The 22955-nt window shown below is 39.5% G+C and overlaps 3 protein-coding genes across 22 annotated transcripts in view; 1 reads left to right on the top strand and 2 right to left on the bottom strand.

The window, feature by feature from the left end:
- The window catches only part of cast (calpastatin), a 43455-nt gene extending 33800 nt beyond the window's left edge, over nucleotides 1–9655 (top strand). For all 19 annotated transcript variants that reach the window (XM_008409442.2, XM_017304667.1, XM_008409453.2 and 16 more), the window contains 21 exons: nucleotides 148–222; nucleotides 333–422; nucleotides 565–669; nucleotides 779–895; nucleotides 1023–1136; nucleotides 1426–1533; nucleotides 2172–2282; nucleotides 3057–3119; nucleotides 4470–4544; nucleotides 4639–4743; nucleotides 4840–4956; nucleotides 5058–5171; nucleotides 5258–5362; nucleotides 5470–5574; nucleotides 5669–5761; nucleotides 6242–6280; nucleotides 6404–6535; nucleotides 6708–6794; nucleotides 6989–7018; nucleotides 8138–8241; nucleotides 8327–9655. In XM_008409442.2, coding sequence (XP_008407664.1) covers nucleotides 148–222; nucleotides 333–422; nucleotides 565–669; nucleotides 779–895; nucleotides 1023–1136; nucleotides 1426–1533; nucleotides 2172–2282; nucleotides 3057–3119; nucleotides 4470–4544; nucleotides 4639–4743; nucleotides 4840–4956; nucleotides 5058–5171; nucleotides 5258–5362; nucleotides 5470–5574; nucleotides 5669–5761; nucleotides 6242–6280; nucleotides 6404–6535; nucleotides 6708–6794; nucleotides 6989–7018; nucleotides 8138–8233 — 1881 coding nt within the window. In that variant the 3' untranslated portion in view covers nucleotides 8234–8241; nucleotides 8327–9655. The remainder of the gene's footprint in view (nucleotides 1–147; nucleotides 223–332; nucleotides 423–564; nucleotides 670–778; nucleotides 896–1022; nucleotides 1137–1425; nucleotides 1534–2171; nucleotides 2283–3056; nucleotides 3120–4469; nucleotides 4545–4638; nucleotides 4744–4839; nucleotides 4957–5057; nucleotides 5172–5257; nucleotides 5363–5469; nucleotides 5575–5668; nucleotides 5762–6241; nucleotides 6281–6403; nucleotides 6536–6707; nucleotides 6795–6988; nucleotides 7019–8137; nucleotides 8242–8326) is intronic.
- Nucleotides 9656–9798: 143 nt separating this feature from the next.
- cd8a (CD8a molecule) lies at nucleotides 9799–12796 on the bottom strand. 2 transcript variants are annotated; one of them, XM_008409502.2, is made up of 6 exons: nucleotides 11913–12796; nucleotides 11486–11806; nucleotides 11306–11410; nucleotides 11111–11212; nucleotides 10944–10983; nucleotides 9799–10516 (listed from the first exon to the last, which is right to left on the bottom strand). In XM_008409502.2, exons 1-6 carry the CDS (start codon nucleotides 11959–11961, stop codon nucleotides 10468–10470), a joined length of 666 nt encoding a protein of 221 aa, XP_008407724.1. In that variant the 5' UTR covers nucleotides 11962–12796; the 3' UTR covers nucleotides 9799–10467. The 2 variants fall into 2 exon arrangements, with proteins under 2 accessions (XP_008407724.1, XP_008407725.1); XM_008409503.2 differs by having other exon boundaries at nucleotides 11111–11209; nucleotides 11913–12793.
- A 5408-nt stretch (nucleotides 12797–18204) lies between these two features.
- Nucleotides 18205–22955, bottom strand: cd8b (cd8 beta). Its single transcript, XM_008409504.2, has 7 exons — nucleotides 22792–22955; nucleotides 21502–21840; nucleotides 19429–19509; nucleotides 19129–19218; nucleotides 18967–19000; nucleotides 18792–18843; nucleotides 18205–18712 (listed from the first exon to the last, which is right to left on the bottom strand). The coding sequence occupies exons 1-6, from the start codon at nucleotides 22847–22849 to the stop codon at nucleotides 18825–18827; spliced, it is 621 nt and encodes a 206-aa protein (XP_008407726.1). The 5' UTR covers nucleotides 22850–22955; the 3' UTR covers nucleotides 18205–18712; nucleotides 18792–18824.

Raw genomic sequence — 22955 nt, 5'->3', positions numbered from 1 at the left:
GTCAGTGCAAAGTAGCCTGCAAATTCTTTGGTGGGGGGCGGTGAGGGACCTGGATAAGGGCTAGGGGGCCGCTGGGCCAAAAAAGGTTGAGAAACACTGATTTACAATGTTGTTTCACTTCTTCGTTGATGTCGCTTGTTGTTGCAGAAAGCGCCCCCTGCTGTCAAGAAAGCGCAAACAGACCTCTCTCTGGAAGCTGCTGTGTCTGCTGGCAGCGCTCAGGTACAGTACACCTGTTTCACCAAAAGGTGTCACCAGATTAACTCATTAATTCGTAACTTCTTTTATTTATTTATTTTTTTCAAATAAATGTTATGTGTTTTGTCTCTTAGAAAGTGGAGTCCTCTGGAGTTCCTCCTGTTTCTGGGAAGAAGCCTTCAGCCGTGAAAACAGGCACCGTGGATAAACCAAAGAGTGATCAGGTGCAGTGGCAGAAACTTTTATCCTTTTTTTTTTCTCTCTCGCTTTCTTTTTGTCTCTCATCTCCCACTTCCCATCTTGCTTTACACAGGAGAACCTTTTTATGTGGGATCAATATCAATAAATTTCCTTGTCTCTCCTCAGGGCGGCGAAATGTCTCTGGATGCTCTCAGCGCTCTCGTTGACACGCTGCCAGAAGACAAACCGAAACCAGAACCTCCCAAAGTCAAGCCTCAGGACATCGTATCGGTAAAAAAATCAAAATAAAAAAATAATACTGAATACTCCTGAGCTTTTTGATGCCACACAGGACGTTCTATGTGTCGCTTATGTATCTTTTCCCTTTTTATGTTTACAGGAAGGCAAAGTGAAGCAGGAAAAGGGTGTGCGGGTAGGAGAGAGGGAGGACACACTTCCCCCGGATTATAGGTTTAACAAAGAAGAGCTCAAAAAGTTGCCCGCTCCAAAACCAGAGGTTAGACACAAAATCCAATCTGAAGGAGCTCAGATTGAAACGCCTGCTTCAGATGACGCTCAATAACTTCATATTAATCGTGTATCGGCGTCGCATCAAGTGATGGATCCTTCTCTCTGTCCTTTAGCCCAAAATGGAGACTGGTGATGCTCTGGACTTTTTGTCTGGAGACTTCACGACCTCGTCTTCAGCTGCTCCTGTCCAGGCTCCAGTTGTAAAACCCTCAGCTCCTCCAGCTCAGGTAAACCACAGACACACCTGTTCAGTGGTCAGATGTTAAATCTTTTATTTATTTATTTATTTTTATTTGTCTGCAAGTGAAAGAGATAAGCTGATTAACATGTAGGAACATTTCTAGGGTTATCTTGGAGGCAGATATGTGTTTTTATTTTTCTGTATTATATTATTTGTTTATATACTTGTATTAACTGAGGGAAGTATCAAAACATGGATTTGCAAAATGTCACATTTTAAATTCTATGTTGCTTTAAACAGTTTGTAAATAGCTTTTGTTTCTTGTGCATTTTTAGACAAAGGTGGAGAATTTGGCTGCTTTGGAAAGTCTTGATTCTGTCGCTCCATCTAAAGCGTCTGGAGTCCACGCGCCTGTTCCTCCCCCTACAAAGAAAACTCCTGAGGTAAAAAGAGCTAAACTAAACTACCTGTGTGCTCACTAGAGATGACCCCATGAGGGTTTTATTGACCCACATACAGATCTAGGTTCTTTACAATCGGGCATTTCTCAATCCCAGCCTCGTATTTCCTAAAAATCAGTTACATTTTTGTCTTTGAAAACTCATTAGCATAAAGGCTCGGTATATTATACTCTGCATTTTATCTGTACTGCATTGCTGGTGTGATTGAGGCATTCTGAACATGTTTGGTGGTTTTTTTTGTTTTTCTGAGAGTGACAGATATTTTGTCTAATACATTTTTTTTTACACACATTTATCACACCTCAGTTGTCAGTAAACTCACTACAAGCTACAATAAAACAATTATTTTGTGCTAGGTAGTTAACTGAAATGCTAGGCTAAGAAAACCTTCCCACAGCCTGATACTTCTTCTGCCGTGTTTCACTCTGGGGAGGTTCAGGGAGATTTTACATTTAGGCTGAAAAGCTTAATTTGTTTCTCATCTGATCCCAATCAAATTCATGGATGTTTGGAGTTGTAATATGATAAAATGTGGAAAAGTTCAACTCTATGTCAAATGATGGTATCATTATTGTATCATTGCAGAATATTAGAGGTTTTATTCTGGGTTTGTGTTGCAGAAAGTTGCTGCAGCTCCTGCAGCTGCTCCTCCTGCTGATAAGAAAGCCAAGATGGACAAAACCTCAGATGGGTTCTCATTGGACGCTGCAGTTTCCTCTCATCCCTCCACGGTATTTTCTCACTGAAGTTTCCCGGCAGCAAAAAGCTCAAAATTTAAATAACACAACACCATGTTTGCTTTCGTACCAAATGACAATATCATTGATTGTGAAATTGCCGCCTTTGTTTTTGAAAAGTAGAAGTTATTTCTAAAAGCTAAATCTAAATCATAAGTTTGGAACCAAAATCTGTAGTTCATTTTTGTACTTGGAAATGTTGTGATTACGTTTGGTAACGTTTAGACTCTGACATTGACAACAGGAGGGTTTTTAAAAATATTTTTTTATTATTGTTATTACTATTTTGGATCACTTTTCAAACTTGTAATACCAGAAAAGTTAACTATTGTTATAAGTTGTAACTTTTTTTAAAATTATTTTGTGGATACAGAAATAAATATATATTTTTTTAAACAATCAAGTCAGAAGTGGTTTCAAGAAACGAACCACCTGCTCCACCACCCAGGACCTTTCTTGCAATTATTTTGATTTTGGAGTTTAAAAGGCTTTGACCAGGTTTATACATTAATAAGGGGTTAAAAAAACAGCATTGATTTGACATTTATTTAGAATTTGATTGGACTGTTATTTTGCTCATGGACGGCACAACCAGCACATTATTAACAACACACCTAATGAACCAATTTAGTCGACGTTGAGGGCCATCCTAGCTCTTCTTCTTGTAGAATGAAAATATTGATACGACTTCCTCTAATACAAGCTGTGTGTTTGGTTTCTCATTTAATTTCTTGTTAATATTATTCTGCTGTCTGTCTGATGTTGTAGAAAACCGTTCCTCCTATAGCTGTGTGCCCCGCTAAGGTCAGCACCCCGGTCAAGTCCGACAAGGTGAGAGAGAGGCGTGAGGTTGAAAACGTATCATTGATTGTGAAATTGCCGCCTTTGTTTTTGAAAAGTAGAAGTTATTTCTAAAAGCTAAATCTAAATCCTAAGTTTGGAACCAAAATCTGTAGTTCATTTTTGTACTTGGAAATGTTGTGATTACGTTTGGTAACTTGTTGACTCTAACATTAACGGGTGGGTTTTTAAATATTTTTTTATTATTATTATTATTATTACTATTTTGGATCACTTTTTGAACTTGTAATACCAGAAAAGTTAACTATTGTTATAAGATCTAGGTTATACAGATCTAGGTTCTTTACAATCGGGCATTTCTCAATCCCAGGGTCGTATATCATAAAAATCAGTTACATTTTTGTCTTTGAAAACTCATTAGCATAAAGGCTCGCTATATTATACTCTGCATTTTATCTGGACTGCATTGCTGGTGTGATTGAGGCATTCTGAACATGTTTGTTTTTTTTTGTTTTTCTGAGAGTGACAGATATTTTGTCTAAGACATTTTTTACACACACATTTATCTGCTCATGCGACCTCAGTTGTCAGTAAACTCACTACAAGCTACAATGAAACAATTATTTTATGCTAGGTAGTTAACTGAAATGCTAGGCTAAGTTTAGGATGTTTTCTGTTTTTTTTTGTTTTTGTTTTTTTTTGTTACAGTTTAGTTTCAGATTATTATAAAGAAAAGATGATTGCCTGCTTCATAAATGTCACGCTTTCCTCTGAGCAGCATACATTGAATAACTAGTGATTCAGCTGCCCTTCCCCTGCACCAGGGGTCAGCATCCTGCAGCTATTTACACCCTGTAGGGATGAGCTTCATGACTTTGGACCCAAGTATCAGAAAACCAAAGCAGTTTTTTAACTATAAGCAGATTTCCAACTTTCATTTCTTGGTGATGCATAAATGTGGAATGTTTTTATGGATTGTATCATGTATTATAATTGTGTATTTTTAATGTAGCACTAGAACAGGTCATGTAGATTTTGTGACTCAATGCAAACTTTATTTTGCATTGCATTTCTCTCTTACCCTGGGGTCAGTCAGACCAGGAGCTGCAGCATCCAATTCAGTCTCCTTTAACACCAAAGTAATTGTAAAAGGTAAAACTCTTAGATTGTAAATAGAGAACCCAGATTTGTTGCATCCATAAAATATTCTCAGCCATCAGCAATGATCAGCAATGTGGTCCTCATCTGATGTCCCCCTTTCAGACGTGGCGTCTCCTTTCAATCAACGATACAGTTTTCAATTATAAAGTTCATCTAAGTCCTTTCAAAGTTCTCCAGTGGATACGAACTACAGTGTGCGTCTTTTGTGTGTTTTTGCAGAAGACCGTTTGTCCGATGGAGCAACAACCCCAAGCTGTCCAGAAGAAACCAGAGCTAGCAAAGGTAACACTGACAGTACAAACCTTTATTTTGTTCCTTCTTCAGTTTTATTTTTCTTCTACTTTACAGTGTGGAAGTGTAATCTCCTCTCTCTTTCCTTCCTCTTCAGGGGGACTCCATCTCTCTGGATGCTCTCAGCGCTCTTAGCGACACACTTCCAGAGGACAAGCCAAAACCCGAACCCCCCAAACTCCGACCTGAAGACATCGTCTCGGTAAAGAGCACGCAGACACACGTGTTTTTTTTGTTAGTTTTTTTTTTTTGAGGATGTGCACATTTTTGAGGTGGGACTCATAAATTCTTCTTGCAGGTGGGCAAAATCAAGAAAGAGGAGGGTGTGTTTGTGGGTGAGAGAGACGACACACTGCCTCCAGACTACAGGTTTAACAAGGAAGAACTTGAGAAACTGCCTGCTCCCAAACCCGAGGTGAGACCGAGAACATTTTACCTTCTAGTCGGGTGTAATTTTTTTGTTATTAACCTGGTTTTGGAGTGTGTTAAGTTTTTCTGTTGTCTTTTTTCCACCAGCCTGCCATGGGAACTGGAGAGGCTCTGGACATTTTGTCAGGAGATTTCACATCCTCCTCTGCGGCTCCTGTCAGCCAGGCTCCTGTCGGCCTCCCATCAGCCCCTCTGGCAAAGGTACGCGTCGGCGCAGCGTAATCACAACTGCTTAACTCAGAAATTGGCTCTCCTTAGTAAAGACCGTGTCGCTCCATTGTTCTCAGTCGCCTGATGCCGCCCTGGATGCCTTATCGGGAGAATTCGTTGCCTCCTCTGCAGCTCCGTCTGTGAAATCTGCACCTTGCGTTGCACCGGATGCCGACATACCGGTAAAGATCCACGGCGAGCCGAAGCCTTTTTTTTCTTTTTTTTTTTTTAGATCTCGCAACATCCAGAAATTAGAAATCAATCTTTCTGTTTGCTTTCTTTCTCTCAGTTGCCGGCAGAAGCGGACAACGCCCTCGACACTCTGTCCGACACGCTGAAGGACATCGCCCCCGCTCCGCAGCCTGCCCCCGTCCCCGCCAAGGACGTTGTCAAGGTAAGTCTTCCGGCAAGTCCTCCTCAAACTCTCAGACGACAGGGCCACCACGTCGCATCGCCTTCTTTGACGTGTGGCCGCTCTGTCGTTGCAGGAGAAGAAGCTCGTCGAAGAGAAGTTGATTAAGACGGGAGAAAGAGACGACAGTCTGCCTCCGGAGTTTCGGCCAACTAAGGAAGACTTGGAGGTAAAATGATTGAAACTGCAGCTCAGTAATGTCTTCTTTTAAGTTAACACAGTAAAGACACAATCATAGGTTTGTTTTGATATTTTTTTTAGTGAGGTAATGGTTCCTTTTGTAGAAATATGCCATATCAGCTTTATTTACATTACTCCCTCCATGTAACTAACTGAAAAAGCTAGATTTTTTCCATTGTTTGCAAAGCAATAATCCATATTACTAGGCTGAAATGTTGTTGGTTGGTCCACCTCATCAGATCATCAGGACTTTGTTGGGAAAACTTCGAAACCCGTAGAAGATTAGGAAAGCGACCGGATATGACATCTTGAAAGCTTTTGTCGAAATGGTTCAGATGTATCTGAACCAGGTGTTGCACAGGTGTTGTGGGAAAAAATTATTTCCAAGCACTGTTGGGTGAAAATCACCGAGTCAGGTGGGACAATATTGTTCACTTTGAATCTTATGTATATCTTGTTTGTTTTACAGAAACGACCAAAGGGTAAAGCACCGGCAAAACCCAAGGAGGTATGAATTTTTCAACAATACATTAACAAAATATAAATCATTACATGTTGATGGATGCAGAAAGATTTTTACTCTCTGCTCCATCTTTTTTTTTTCTCTCTCTCTCTCTCCTCTACTCTGCAGAAGTCCATGGATGACCAAACCGCCTTGGATCTGCTGTCTGGGGATTTCTCTACACCTGACCAGGCCTCTGCTCCGGTCAACACAGACACAACAAAACTGGAGCCTCCTGTGCTGGACGCAAAACCACAGAAGGTCATTGGAAAATTAAACTCTGCCCGATCGCATGATTTCTTTCTTCTTTTTTTCCCCCCTACAGATTTCATTAGAACGTATTTTTTGAAAATTTCATCAAGTCTTGTTTGTCCGAATTAAAGCTTGTTACTGAATGAAAGTTTTTTTTGTTTTTTTTTTCTAACGTTTTTAGCCGATGGCTGGTCCTGTCCTGGAGTCCCTGGCCGACACTCTGACCCCAGACAACATAAAGGCCAAATCCAAAACAGACAAGCCGAAGGTAAAACTGAAATGTGGTCATTAACATAAAACACAACGCCATTTAGAAATGATACCGAATGCTTTTAAGAACGACTACTGGAGGGTGACCCAATTTAATTTAACGTTATTCACTGGAGAAAACTCATGGGCAGTTGCTGCGTCACGACCACTAGGAGCAGCGAGAACATAACCAGTCTGTCAACTTTGTTGCAGGGCAAGGGCAAGTCAAAGTCAAAGTCTAAAGTAAGCGAGAGCATGGAGCCCAGGTTTAAGGCTCGCCTTTTCACACGCTAGCCTCTTTGAATCAAAGCATTTTAGAGTTGCACATGTTTAAATCACAAAGCTCCCACAAGCCAGGGCAGAAAGCATCCGACTTTTGCAGCGCGCCTCTAGGGTAAACTGCAGCTGAAGGTAGTTGCTACTACAAAGGCATAAGAGCACGCTTCTGCACGGCTCCTTTCACCTGAAAACAACAAAAATGAAAGAAACAAGAAGACAGAAAATATCATGTTCAGGCTGCTTGCAATGACATCACAAAAAATGTTCACTGGCGTTTTTGGGATTAGTGTAACCATGGAGACATTGTGGGAGACACTGGAAAAAGGCGATGTTAACGGCTATTTTTTAAAAGAAGACGTTAAAGTTATTTTAAATTATTATTTTAATTGCAATTGATGACAAATGTCTGGATTATGAGTGCTTAAGGTGCCAAACACCCAATACATATGGGATATATTTTTATTTGTAAGTGAAAATGAAGAAAATACATAGGGGAAAAAAAAGTTTTTTTTTTTTGTTTTTTATTCCTTTGTGCTTTAGAAGGGTACATGTTTGCTAAGAGCAAATGTGATAAACTCCACAATCTAGAATTTTTTAAAACTTTAGTAAATATTTTTCACATAGTAAAAAGAGGTGAATCTTGCCAGCAGCTTTTACATTCTGTAGCCGAGAATTCAGAGCATTTTTATCTCCCGTTGATTTAAAAGTGGCTTTCTACGTGTCTTTTCTTCATAAACGATTTAGTACTTCATATGTAGTTTGCAGTCTTAAATCTTACTTTTCGTTTGCCCATGGATGACGGCGATCTGAAGCCAAATATTTGCAGCAGCAGCTGTGTAGATTCGTCACGTCTGCCGCACCGTGTTGCACGTTTGTGCCTGGATGCCAACAATGTTGCTTATTCGCTCAGCGCATGAGACACTAGGATAGAGCAGGTGCAAGCGACGTGCCAGCGTTTTGGAGCTGAAAGCGGGTTATCAAGCAAAGTCTACGTGAAGCAGAGTATTTGTAAAGTTTCTGCATGCCAAACAAAATGTTCCCTCCTTTTTTGTTTTTCATGCTTTCGCAACAACTTCCATACAGAAACAAGAGACCCAACCTGCTGCCGCTGACGTGCTCTCGGCTCAGCCGAGCTCGGATGTTGTGCCCACGTCTACGACAAAGGGAGGCAAGAGCTAGTTCACTCGGTGAGATGCGCTCCCGTCTTTCACGAAGTAGACGGTTTCACCCGACGACCAACACGTGCTGACCGCCTGTCTCATCCTTTCACAGGTTGTGGGTGTAATTCCTCCGCCAGACCACAGGGACGCATCAGCGAGGGAGCTGCTTTTCGGATGTTGATTCTATTTTTCTAACTCATCAAGAATGTATAGTAGTTGACCGACAAACTTAGACACAGCCTAAAACACTTGCTCAAAAAAAAAAAAAGAAAAAGAAAAAAAAAAGCCCCACACACACAAACATACCTGCGAGCACCGACTTATTTCTAAGTTTTCTGTTCAAAGACGTCAAAAAAAAAAACTGCTTGGTTTCTTGGGGGGGGGAAACGGAACTGAAAAGACTTTTCACATCAAAATGGGTCGAGAGAACGAGAGAGGCGAGACCAAGAGAGAATGAAGAAACTGTTTGGAAACAAACGCAAGAAACCTTTAACCTTAAAGTCCTGCATCTCAGCTGGCGTGACACCTGAACATCGTGACGCAACACTTGCGTAAGCTTAGGTTGTGTGGGAGCATTGTGGGGCGAGTGTTTTGTGTTGGGATCTTGATGTACACGGAAAAAGCCAAGTTGTCTGTCAAGTTGTGGTTGGATGCTCTGGAGAACACTAGTGTACAGCTCTGTGTGTGTGTGTGTGTGTGTGTGCGTGCGTGTGTGCGCGCGCGCGTGTGTGTGTTTTAACCAGTGCGTCGTTTACATGTACAATTATGTGGAGGACTTCTGGGACGCGCCAAGCTTATGTCTGTATCTCGGAGCTTTTTGCAAACGCTTCTTCTGTTTCTGCAAACAAAATGTCTGTTTAGAGAAGGAAGGGTCTTTTAGTATGTGTCTTATTATGAAAAAGAAAAATGTGGCATTCACAAGTGTACTTAGTAAACTGATATGTTTACAAGGTTTGTGAAGTGCTATCCTTCATATGCTGTAAAAATGAAAAAAAAAAAGACTTTCTGCTCTTTTAAGAAAAACACTGTATAATTTACAGAGGGTTGCTTCTTTTTTTTTTCTAACCAAATAAATCATATTAAAGAAAATGCAAACCTTAGAATTATTACATTTGGCATCATTTGTGCCAAAACGTGTACTTAAAGCCAACATGAAAAATCTCATCATTTAACGATGCCAATGACAAAAAATAAATAAAAATCAGGAACGAAAACCAAAACTGGTCCAACGGAATCATGCGTTATTAAAGCTCTAAGGAACAGAATCTCCTTAAATGCAGCTTTCTCTTCTCCTAACATGTGGGTTTTTGTGAATGCTGTTGAAGCAGCAGGCCGCTTCCTCTCCACTCCAAAGGGTTTTAAAGCGAATGTCTTTGTCTCAAATATTGTAATTTCACATCTTCGCCAGAGTTTTACATTTGGAAAAATACTATAAAATAAAGGAAAAAAACACAACACGTGAAGAAATTTTGTTTGACTGGAATTATTAAAAAAGAAAAGGAAGAGAGAAATCTTGTTTTTCTTGAACTATATAGTTTTTTTTTTTTTTCAAATGTGCAAACAAAAAAACCAAAACATGCAAAATTAAGATTTCAGATTTTGTTCTTCTTTATTATTAGGTTGGCTGCCCAAATGAGGTATTAAACAAAGAAAACACACGTCCCAGAAGCACGTTATATTTCAGCTGAACAATCGAACTGTGGTTATAAAAAAGCTTGAAGCACAAACAGGAAGCTAAAGTGTGACGGCAAAGTTTGATCTCAGTTCAAGAGGAAATGCAGATCGAAGTACTGTAAATGTGAGCAAAGTAAAGGAGAAAAAAATATGTATATACAGTTACAAGATTAGTTTGGGATATAAACAATAATAATATATTCTCAGTTTCGTCTTTAGTTACATCAGCAACAATTAGAATTGGGCAAGTTTACAGTCACATGACATAATAAAAAAATGCAAACACGGCAGCACATTGTTTTCCGACATTAATCTGCATCTCAGTTAAAAACTTCATGTCCATAATAATAAATTTGACATAACTAATAATTAACCAAACTTCTCTCTGTATTCAAAACAGGGAACCGCTTCGGTCACTAAATGTTTTCTGGCACACAAACAATTTTTTTTCTTCTGACATGTCAGATTATTACTTTTGTATTTTACAAGCTATTACTAAAAACAATTTTTTGTGACAAACATAAAGGGGGAAATATAGCCGCACTTTGAAAAACTGCACACAAAGTCACTACATCCGTTTCAGACGTACCGATCGGCCAGTTGTTTCTCAGGAGCCATCATCCTCGGCCTAACGAGAAATGTGAATAATTGAAAATTAAAAATAAAGTTTGCATTTGATACAACAATTTCACCAAGAAAGTTTTTCAAAGGATCTTGTAGGCGGTTTACAATTTATTGTACATGTAGCCCTGTTCGTTAACGGACTTAAAATATTCTAAAAGACTGACTATCAATCATACACTTGTTATAAGATATTACAAATAAAATCTTAAAATTTTGCCTTACGAAGAGCAACGTAAATATATAGTTAATGCATTTTTGAAAACCAGTTTTCAAATGAGTGTATCGCTTGTGATAAAATGTAAGAACAACTACTTTAAAGTAATCTTTATGGCTGAGAGAACAAAACTAAAAAAGTACAAAATTTCCCCCGTAATGCTTCATCCTCCAAACCCCAAGACAATATAACATTATGAAAAAAATTAGCAACTCACTTTCTTTTGTAATGATGAGGGCATCTCCGAGTCCTTATTTCTAGAAGGCATCAAAAATGAAAACGGTTATTTAAACTTCCACGCCAATTATTTCATTTTTGCACAACAAAATTAAATGTCCACTACAGCTGGGTGAATTATGGGTGCAAAACGTCAGCCCGACTTACTGTTGCAGTATAAAATGCTGATGATGAGGAGCAGAAGAAGAAGGCCGCAGCCTCCGGCCAGCGGGCCCAGTATGATCGGAGCACAAAACAGGGAAGGACCTGCTAAATAAATGCTGGTTTTACCGCCTGTTTCTCTGCGCAGCTTCGACACTATGCAGATGATATTGAGTTGTACTTAAAGTTTGGGCTGCGTACCTGACTTATCCTTATTGTTACAATGACAGCTGGTCGGAGTTGTTGTCGTCTGCCTGGTGGTGGAGACCTGGATTACTGGTGGTTTTGTTGTTGTTGCAATTGGTCCTGAAAAAAGAGCAGAATTTGATGAATGTTACTCCACACAAAATGTAGCTAACGGGCTAATAAAGCAAAGCTTACCTTGAAGCTGAGTTACTTGTCCAAATGAGAGCGTATTTCCGCTGACAAGAACAGCACAGGTGTACATTCCACTGTCACTTTTCTTGTTGAAGGACTTCACCGTTAAAACAAAGTCATCACTTTGCTTGTCTACAATGAGGTTCTTTTTGTAGTTGGGTCCAGTTGCTTTTTCTGCACCAGTATTGGCAAAAGACCCGATGAATTCCATGCCTTGGTCCTCCACAACTCTAAACCAGAACACAATCGTCCCCTTCGCAGGAAGCGTACACTTGACTTTCTCTGACTGTCCCTCTTCTACTGTTTTAACAGCAGAATGGATTTCTGAATTGTGTAAAAAGAGAACAGTAATCATTTCTTTATGTTGTCATTCAATGCACATGCACAACAGTGAAAAATCATGAGAAAAATAAGATAAAATCAAACTTACGTGGACAAAGAAATAAAAGCAACAGAACTTGTATCACTCTTTGGTCCATTTTTAACCTTTTCCAGGCAACGATAGCCGTTGAAGCTTCTCTTTGGTATTTACTGAACGCCGAAGAGACGGCAGATAGTTCAGTGAGATATCAGAAAACCACGCCCCAGCTGTAACCTTCTTCTCTTCTGTGTCGAATGGGATCATTGCAGCTTGCAGAGCCCTCCTGCAGTACGGTCGTGGTCTGCACGGCGTTTTGAAGTGGAGCCCACCAGATCTGCATTTCGCTCCTTTGCCTCCTGGTTCAGAGCATCAAACAGCACATTTTGATCCAAAAAAACTATTGGCACACTAACACAGCAGTGTGTGGGCTAGAAGAAGGTGGCTGGGTTGAGGGGTGGGGAAGTAGAAAGTGCAACTATAACTGTAAACAGTTTCTGCCCAAATCAAATGTTTCACCCTGTTTTCATTGTAAAGCTGGTTGAAGTTTTCAGAATTCTTGTCAGCATGTTTTTTTTTTCTCCCTTTGTTGGCGTCCTTTCTCCATCTTTCCTCTGATAAAACTTCGTAAGGGAGAATCCTTCGTCGTCCCATACCGATGCTGAAGATTACTCTCGGATTACCTCTTAGGTTTAGGTCATTCAAGTTTGCTGACCTGTCAAGCAAAGTGAAAACATAAACATTAAAGCACTTCAGCAATCCTTCCACTAAACTTTATATCACTATGTATGGATACCAAACACTGGGAATATTCATTACTTTAAAATCTTTCTTTATTGATTTGTTTTCTTAGAAACTTTATTCTGGGTTTTCATTACCTGCAAGCCACGATCATTTATCTGCTTAAATTTGATAACTGTGAGGCTATTATTGATTTATTTTTGTATGTTTTTGTCAGGCGGAAATTCATCTTCCCCCCCCTCTTGGGGGCAACAAGTTAAATATAATATTCTGTGTGCAGCAAACCTGTATGTGTTTCACTTTTGAGTTGATTTACTGAAACAAATTAACTTTTCAATTATATTCGTACTTGCTGAGACGTACCTGTATGGTGCTGCCTTCTGTTTTCAAATACGTGTACTGATTTATTTTCAGTGTCTAAGTTAAGCAGCATCGCCCACGTTAAGCTGTGTAAAACGTATTAACAATAATTTATTATATCAAGAAAGCGTCGCAGCAGTTTAATGTATAATTTAAACCACTAGATGGCAACAGCAACCGGGTCACGACCGCATCGCCTGCTGAATGTTTGAACACTAAAATGACACGTTGGTGCTGCAGAATGGACCGACGCTGAAGATCAGCAGCATGCTGTATTTCTGACCACAGACCCGTCATAACTTCACTAGTGTTTGGACCTTTACAGCTTACAGAACCACAAACGTCCTGCTGAAAACCACCTTCACTGACAGTGGATGTCATGACTAAATGATGCTGTTGACTTTGGGGTTAGAGTCTGGCAATCTGAAGCAGCATTAAGTGGAAAAATGTTTAACCTATCAAATTCAGCAGTTTGAGAAACGCTCGTGACTAAACGTCAGGTTCTTCTGCTGCAGCTGCACAGATGTGCCCTTTAAAAAAGAAAACTCGAGACAAAAGAAGGATCCATTCAGTATTTTTAAGACGTGATGTGTGTTTTTGATCTGGCTTTACTGAGGAATTATATAAAGCTAATAAAAATAAAACTAATCCAGAAAATAATCTGAATATTTGGACCAAAGTTTTATGCCACAAGAGCACTTCATACAATAATTTGCAAAAGTACTCAAACCCATTTGAACACTTTCCACATTGCAGAATTCACTGGATTTTTTAATGGGAACATTTGTAGCAGATCAACATAAAGTTGTGTAGAACTGTGTAGTGAAACGCAACAGATGGCTTGAAAATGTGATTTTTACAAATGAAAGTCTGAAAAGTGTGTCGTGCACATGTGGAAGTCCAAAGTCGCAATGGGTCAAAACGCACACGTTCAGAATGAGGCAGACTGCCGCTGAATATTTTCTACCGGTTCAGACGAAAGCTGGTCTAACAGTTGTGGGGAAGTGAAACTCTTCAGCGAGGGGAGACATGGCTGCTACGGCGCAACTCGAAGCCCGTCACATTTCCTGTGCTGTGATGGAAAATAAAAGCGCCGACTTTGTAATATAGGCAACAGGTTCTGACATTTTTTTCTCACCTGTGGGTGATTTTCTGTTCCACTGGTGGGAGGAGATAAAAGACCTGAATGAAATGGCAGACAAAAGGGATAAATTAAATGATCTCGTTATTACCACTGCTGCTGCCTCATGACAACTGAGGATGAACACTATAAAACTGGAAGCTATTCAGTTTTATTAAGCTGCTTTTACGTCTATTTTACGTCTATTTCAAATCGAACCCAGATGGAAAGATGTCTGGTTTCAGTCTTAGCAACGTTTTCAGTAAGCAGGGGATTCTGTTGATGCTCTTTTGTCGGAGGGAAGACCCAGTCAGAACGCGCTCAATTAGCCCACTTCACCTTTCCATATCTCTGTTTCAGGTGTGACTCACCCATCGAGGCACACCTGCATGGGCTTCCCTGTCTTAGTCACACAGGGGGTCTCCAAACTGAAACTCTCAGATGTGAGCGTTTCGCGTTGCGGGTGACCAGGGGGAAGCCGGCGAGAAAGAAACACCGGCTCCTCCGAACAGAGGACCGGTTTGTGCAACATTAAAGCTGAAGAGAATGAAGGTCGTGTTCGTTTGCTTGATGGAGACGAGAAGCTGGGACGTGGAGACCAAGCAGCAGATCAAGAGGAGGAAGAAGGACTGTGGAGATCTGAAAGGGAGGAACTGGAAACCTGCAGAACGCTGGGCACACCAAAATGTCAGCGCATCTTTTTTTCTTTTTCTGTCTTACTGAGGACTTCCTGTAAGGGTTGTTCAGACTGTGGTAGGTTTTGGAACAAAATTATGCTCTCATTTTAGACGTGTAGAATCGTAAGTTTGAAATTATAGAATGCTGGGAATTTGATTGTAAATACAAAACACTTGAAGAAATGTTTAGATGAACACGTCACAGGTGGAGCATATGCTTCAGATCTTCAGCACGTCTGAAGATTTGACAGATTTGAGGCCCAGACTCTCATCCGTTTCACTTCATTCATGAGGTAAAATTTCAAAGAAGAGATTCAGAAGAGAAAACATTTTTAATAGAAATTGAACAGCCGGCGCAGATCATTTCCAGAAATGATCTGTTTGTACAAGAAGAAAAAGCTAACAGGTTCATATCATATTTTGTTATATATGATGAATGCTTGTTGAAATAGAGAGCTAAAAGCAGGCTAAGAGACATCACTTACATGAAGGTTGAAAGGAGATGGTGTAAAAATTACGTTTGTCATTTATTTTAGGAAGTCGATGATAGTCGATGTGTAGCCGTCATGACAAGCTGAACGTTAAATTTGAAGTTTAGAGCAGATTTCTATTCATTCTGGAGGTTTTAAACGGGCAGCTGGAATAATTATTTTTTCTGCAGTGTTTATGTTAATTCATTTGTTGCTTTCACAGTTACACATTTCAAAAAGATTCAGATTATTACAGGGTAAAATCATGGAGATGACATGGAAAAAAAAAAGATCTAAAAATTCAATTTGTTTAATACAAATACTCTTCCAGGAAATGAAGCGAAGGAGCAGACTGACACTTTCTTATTAAAATGAAGAGTAAATGGTGACGCAGCATCATGTTGTTATTCGTATCTTTATGTTTTATTCCACTACTTTATTTACATTACAGTTGTTCCCAGCAAAATATGTAAAACAGTTTTAACTTTAAAAATGTATTTATTTCAACTCTTTTATGGCAAGATTATTGTCAAACATTTTGCAACATTTGAACTGCTAGTTTAAAGTTTTCATCTGATTTCAGTTATTTACTGGAAGAGATTAAAAAATAAATATTCAAAAAGCACATCCTAAAAGCATTCAGTAGATCTGGGTCCGCATGAGATTTTCGTGGTTTGTTTAAAACAAGAAAGCAACAACTATTCCTAATGTGACTCACATAATACAAAATATCGATTATATTATGTTGTGTAATTTGTATATTAATGTTCCTGAAAACCTTTTTTGAAAAATGGATTATAGCAAAACTATTACAAAACACATCCATTAAAATATTGCGTCAGTCAAATTTGTTGTTGTTGTAAAAAAAAAAAATTGCAATATTTTTATTTCTGCCCGCAACAGGTATGGGAGAGGCTGTGTGTCATAATCGGAGAGAAAGAAAAACAATTCCACACTTTATGTGGCACCTAATGAAAACTCTTGTCTATGTTTTTATGACGACCCAACACATCATTCCTAAAATTACCAATCCTGTCGTCCACACAGACAGGACCTACTAGACCCCTCTACGGGGCAACAGAACTGGCAAAACTGGCTCAAATCTTTACATTAATTCTTCACAAAATAAAAACTAATACTCCCTAAATTAGGATCTGGATTCCTAAATAGGGACCACCGACTTAAAAAAAACAAAACAATAAAAAAAGACAATTAACAGACTATGTGTAATAATTAATCTATTTTTTGTAATTTTTATGTTTCCCTACCTTCCCTAGCCCATTTTCGATTCGTCTATCCATCGCTTGTCTTCTAACATTTACCAAGGCATGATCATATCACCCAGGTTTAGCAGGTTTACATCAGCTGCCTGTTCATTTTCATATTAATTTTAAGATTATTTTACTTACTTTTAAAGTTTTAGATGTTTTGGCATCTAATCATTTAGCTGTTTTTGTTTTGCAGTCCAAAAAGAGCACTGACATCTAGCCAGACGCTGATGGTCAAATTAAAGTGCAGCAGAGATCAAGCTACTGTCGCTGCAGTGAAACAACCTGATATTTGTACTACAGAGTCTGCACAGTTTTTTAAAATCCCTCTTGAAAGCTAATTTAATTTCGTCAAACTTGCCTTCAATTTGAGTTCAGACCTGTTTGATGGATGTCCTCAACTTTTTATTCTATTTATTGTTCTCGTTGATTTTTATTGTTGCCGTTGTTTTCCACCCTTGGTGAAACACTTGGGTCAACACTGATGTTTCTAAAGGTGCTGCTTTAATACATTTGATGTAAAATGGAACGGTATGATGGGACATTTTTCAAAACCTTGACACAGGAAACTGGGCCATGACCAGTTCAAAGAGACCGCTTGAATGACGGTTACTGACTTCGTCCTGGTCTCCAACGCTGCCTGATACGTTCATTTTATGTTCTTAAACGGTAATTGGGTTTTTTTTGTTTTTATTGGAAATGGATGATTTTTTTACATTCACTCAATAAAAGTTGTTCTGAAACTCAACTTGTTGCCATGTTTCCCTGCCTTTCTCTGTCTGCATGCACGGAAAAAAAAACGTCGCCGCTGCTTACAGGTATTCACCAAATATCTGATGATACCACAACAGAAATAAACCACATAACAGTTTTTCTAGATATTGCATCGCATTATTAATGATAACATAATTTATAAAAAATAACAAAAAGGCTTATGAAAATCCTCCACATTGTTTTATTCATTCTAACCTTTGTTGACGTGTTTTTCATTTCCAAAGAGCCCTTTGTGTCTTCCTCTTAAGTCTCTGTGAAGCTGTCAGAGCTTGTGGTTCCGTATGTGGTATTCTTTGCGGTCGCTTTGTTTCAGAGACGAGATGAGGAGCTCAAAGCTGAGCGGAGCGATAGCATCTCCTGAGAGCAAGGCTCTTTGTCTCCTGCGTCTTCGGCACACAGGAAAAGGGGCCGTGCAGCCCCCCCTGAACGAGACCCGCATCACCACCACCAGCTCCGCCGAGCCCTCTGCACTCCACAGTCACACAGGTGTGAACATGTATGTGACTGAGGGTTGTTACTAGGTGTGTGTGTGTGTGTGTGTGTGTGTGTGTGTTTGAGGTAGCAGTAGACACACATTGTGCTGTAAAATGACCTTAGACCCTCAACTTACAGTAAAGCTCCAGCACGCACATATTGGCTGCAGCTAAAACAGAAACTGAATATGATGCAAGTCACAGATCAAAACTAGAAGAAGAAAACCAAACCCTGTCACTCACCTACTCAACTTCCGCTGAACACAATATTGACAATGGAAGTACAACGCCCACTTCCAAACCTCTCCAAATGGGTACACACAACTACTCGGCTCTGTCTCATTTTTCTGTTTTGAAGCAGAGGACTTCTGAGAACCTGCAGAAACTGAATACATCTTTTGTCACTAGTTCCTAACGCTGCGTCGAATCGTTACCCTCCGTCCTTCCAGAACCGAGGACAGAAACTCTCGTCTCTCTGCGATAAGGTGGAAAAGCAGAAATTTATTCATTTCAACTGCAGATAAAACATGTTTTCATCACTGGGATCCAGTTGTGAACGTGCATCACTTCTGAAACAACGTGACGCAAACAAATAAATACAAAAAGGCCGAAAACGATACAGGAAATGAGCGTACGTTTGCAGAAAATATCCAGATGATTTTTTAACTAAAAATGACAACAAAAAAAAAATGGTCAAAAATGTTACAATAATACAGTTCAAGGTAAAATGACTAAATGATAAACACATGAATCAGTGACACATGAAAATAATTTGTCTAAAAGAATCTGCCTGGCTTATGAAATATACAGCAGTAATTTCTTAATATTTGACAATATAATACAACAATGTCCGGCCTCAGGCTGTGGACATGTGCTCCATTTAGAGGTAATTGCTTTTAGCAAAGAAGATCTTCAGGGTGCTTCAAGCTGCTCAGTCTCCAAATGATGAAGAGCTGCAGTGAAGCGATCTGGCATCTCAAATGCTGCACCTGCAGTCAGAGGAGCAAGCTTTGTTAGTTTTTAAATAAATGTAACAATTATAAAGTAATTAATGCACAGGATACTTACTTAAGGTTCAGCAAAAGCAGAAACTGAATTTCTTCAGTTCATCAGCCTCTTCCTTAACAACAGAAAACAAAAGTAAATCAGTATACCCAGTTTATAGAGATAAATCTAAACAGAATGAAGAGAAAAAACCATTTTTCATAGAAAGAAGCCGAAACAGTTTTACATCTGGACTTACTTCACAAAGTGGTGGTGACACTTTTTGGGCAATCCTGTTGGGGAAAACAGTCAAAAACAGTTTGAAGGTGGAAAAAAAGAAAAAGATGTGACATTTGATGATAAAATGTTTGATGATACGGAGGTTCATCCCACAGAAGAAACTGCGTAAAGCAGCACTTACTGCTGAAATAATACAGCGTGCAGAGAAGACCCAGAGCCAAGCCCGCAACGACTCCGACAAGCGGCCAGAAAATCAGGGAGTCACAGCCATCTGGAGAAAACAGGCGTTACATTTACACTGATTGGGATTTAGTCAGTCTTTTACACATAATTTAGCTGCACTCTTGTATAATCTGCCTTCATGTTCTGACGTTTACATCGTCTTCTATTGATTCCATTCTGACAACATTTGCACCCTCCAAGCAAAGAGAGTTATGATCTTTATATCCAGACTGGTGAAGCTGCTGAAAACATCACGTACCCTGAGGCTGGTTCTTGGAAGAGCAGGGGCAGCTGGGTTTGGGTTTAGGCTTCGTGACTGGAGGCAAAGTTGGACGGGTCTCTGCCAGAAAGAACCACACATGTAAAGTTTGAAAAAAAAAAAAAGATCATTTTATATGAATTATTGCAGCAAATTCTTACGCGCGTGGACTTCCACATTTATTTAGCACCGCTGGTTAACGATGCGGAAAAAGCTATAAATTCATCTTTTGTTGCTATAGCATCTCACTTTGAAAAACTAGAAAGTTCTCCGACAGGGAGATTGTTGTCCCATCATTCAAAGTGAGAGGTTTAAACTGTGAGATGAGCGTTTGATTTGGAATAATAAGTGCTAAGCGAAGCCGTCTTAAGGTATTTCAGCTTTGCGTTCATTGCCTACGATGAATGGACACAAAGTTTTGAGATCAAAATAATTATTTCATTTTATTCTCGGAAGATGAAACTTTGATGCATCAGCGTCAAAACGACTTGGTTGCAGTTTCTTTCCGTCCTGAATTATTTCATGCCGTATTAAAGAACAAGCGGTCGATTACTAGACAAGAGAGGCTGCATCATCCTACTTCCATATTTGGTTAATATGTTTTGCGGTCCAAGCAGTTTTGCAATTTAGAAGTTATGCGCAGGGATAAGACAAAAATAATACACCTGAAACTTTTATTGAGGCCTACACATTTTCCTTACTTGAATGTCATGCTCTCTTGTCTTTCCCATTTTCAGTAACGTTTAAGAGAAAGTGAGATCCGGAGAACAAAATGTTTAGATCCCCAGAAAAGAGAAAGTTATGCATTTTCTGTTTTTTCTTCTCGCATAGCTCTTTATGAAGCCCTGAGGACCCCGAGGCTCTTCACACTGCATTTGCTCTGTTCACGCCATGATGGTGGTGAGCTACATTGTAGCCACAGCTGCCCTGGGACAGGCTGCCATGCTGCCACGCACCGGAGCCACCAGACCCTCAACCCACCAGCAGAAGGCAAGGTGGGTGACGTGTCTGAGGCAAGGATTCGAACCGGCGGCTCGCCGGGATCAACAGGACGACCTCCTGAACCGCCATCGACCCAATAAGAAGTTCTTAATGAAACGTTCCTTGAGACTTTAAAAACGTGATGTATACTTTACAAAACAGTCCAGATACATTTATTTCAAAAATAATTGTTAAGTATATTTGCTCCTTTGGTGGATCTTTTAAAAAACATAATTTTTTTATGGGTGGCGTTTTAAAAGCTTTTAGCGTATCTTCATCCAGCGGTCAATAAATGCGGAGGGTGCAGTATTTTTGATCTGTTTGCTATTTTCATCAATAACTCTAATCAAAATCTTAAAGACCCAAAAGTTTTCTTGCTATCTGATGCACGCTTTTGGAGACTCTCCTTTCACCATGCTGAGCCTTATGTCTTGCATTTCTATCTGCAGACATTAATGCGCTGATGAACAATCATGTCCAATAGATATGCCACATCCAAAGCTGACATCTTAAACCTATTATTATTTTACATTTGTAGTTCCGAGGAATGAACATTTTGGAGTTCAGCCAGAATCTGAGATAAGTTTCGTGGGCTAAATCCTCCACGAATGTCTACGGCATCTTTACGTCTCAGGAAAAGCAGCAAGAGAGCGTTCGTGAGTCCAGCATGGCCAAACAAAGAAAACAGAAAAAGGACGGCTGGAGAATATCCTCTGACCTTGAAAGAAATAAACAAGGGAATATACTGAGTCTTCATGTTTGGTTGTAGTTTTTATGTCTAGTTATTAAATAATGGAGTAGGTGGAAGCTGAATTGTAAAAAAAAAAAAAATAATAATAATAATAATAAATGAGAATCTGATCCAAACTTCATTGAACATTCTTAAACTGACTGCATTGCCTGGTGCACAATTATCTCCACTTGTGAGTTAATTTGTCTTTTTGTTTTTATAGTGCAAAAGATGTCATCCATTTACCTATTCCCCTTGTGCCTATAAAAATCTGACAGAGATTGCATTAAAACTTCTCCTAGCACGCATTAATAAACACCCGAGACTTACCGAATCAAAACAGAGAATTTCAGTATACTAACCTCCTGGCCGTAAAACAACCCCAGGATTAAAAATTATGTCTCTAGAAGCCATTACAGCGGCGCACGAGTAAATCCCTGCGTCCGCTTTAGTCACATTGATGATGCGCAGGACAAAGGTCGAGCTGCCCCTCTTGCTTAGCTTGAAGCGATGTTCGTCTGCCTTGTACGAAGGCCCATGGTTGAAACGGTCAGCGTTGTTGGATCTACCAATAAACTCTGCTTTGCCCTCGCTGGGAACAGTTCGGAACCAGTAGGCAGAGTCACAGTTGAGTTTACCACAGTCACATTCAATACTCTCAGTGCTGCTGATCGCAGGGTAAACTGCTTGTTGGCACAAACCTAGAGAGCGAAAACACAAAGTTTGAGATTATAATAAAGAAAGTCAGACACCGACAACTAAAAAGGTCTAGTTAAGAGTAGTTAAGATCATTTCATTTATTTATTGTTGAGTAAACTAAGACAAAACAAAGTCTGAAAAGAGTTTTAAAAATGTATATCGGGGCCTCCGTCTGCAAAATCCAGCAATTGTTGTCTGTAAAGTTTAGGGAGTGCTTCCTTATTTTTCCTACAGTTCATGCAGTAATGATGAAAACACCACAAACTCAGGCGACTTTAGGGAAACACTGCAAATGCAATTGAAACAAAATGTCAAACTCGGAGAGGGAGACTTTTGGAAATGGAAATGTAGAACGTATAAAATCTTTAAGCGAGAGGCGTCCATTTACTTAATCTAAATTCACAATAAGCAAGGAAGCATTTTACGCTTTGTTTCTTAAGTTTTTTTCTTTATTTTTATGTGCACATATTTCAGTTGAAATCGTTGATATTACAATGTAAAGATAAGCGGCTGACAGTGCGGGACGAGTTAAAGTTTGCTTGTTGTTGAGTCGCTTGAATGATGATTTTCTATTAAAGATTCATAGAATGCACAAATTCAAGAAAGCAAACAAGCAGTCTAAGAAAATACCCAACTCACTGCCAAATACAGAATACAAATAATTATGATGCCACTCAAAAGAGGAGCTGACCTCTGTGAAGGCCTCCTGCAGTAAGCGCAACAGTAGTGAGACAGTAACAACACACAGATCTTTACTGCATACATATATTTATATAAAATCCATTAAAAAAATAAAAAATATCACATACCAAATTATAGCCAAACACAAGGCAGAAGAGCAAAGTTAAACAACAGGCACTACGGAGTCTGCTACGGAGAAACGGTGCGTACAACACTGCAATCCAAAAAAAAAAAAAAATAAATAACAGCAAAAAAAAATCTCATGATCTTACCAAACGTCCAAATCGAAGCTGCTGTCAGTAGAAGCCGAAACAGGAGCGGAGCGTTCATTTTGTCGATTCGCCACCGTGTTCAAGAGTGTGTGTGTAAAAGATGAGAGTGGTCGATGAAGGCAGCTGCCGACGCTTTCTGTTCCTGCTATCTGCCTGTCAGTCAG

Source organism: Poecilia reticulata, linkage group LG5 (genome assembly GCF_000633615.1).
Source record: "Poecilia reticulata strain Guanapo linkage group LG5, Guppy_female_1.0+MT, whole genome shotgun sequence".
Classification (NCBI taxonomy): domain Eukaryota; kingdom Metazoa; phylum Chordata; class Actinopteri; order Cyprinodontiformes; family Poeciliidae; genus Poecilia; species Poecilia reticulata.
The sequence above is the reverse complement of the archived record's forward strand: the minus strand, read 5'-3'. Positions and strand labels throughout refer to the sequence as shown.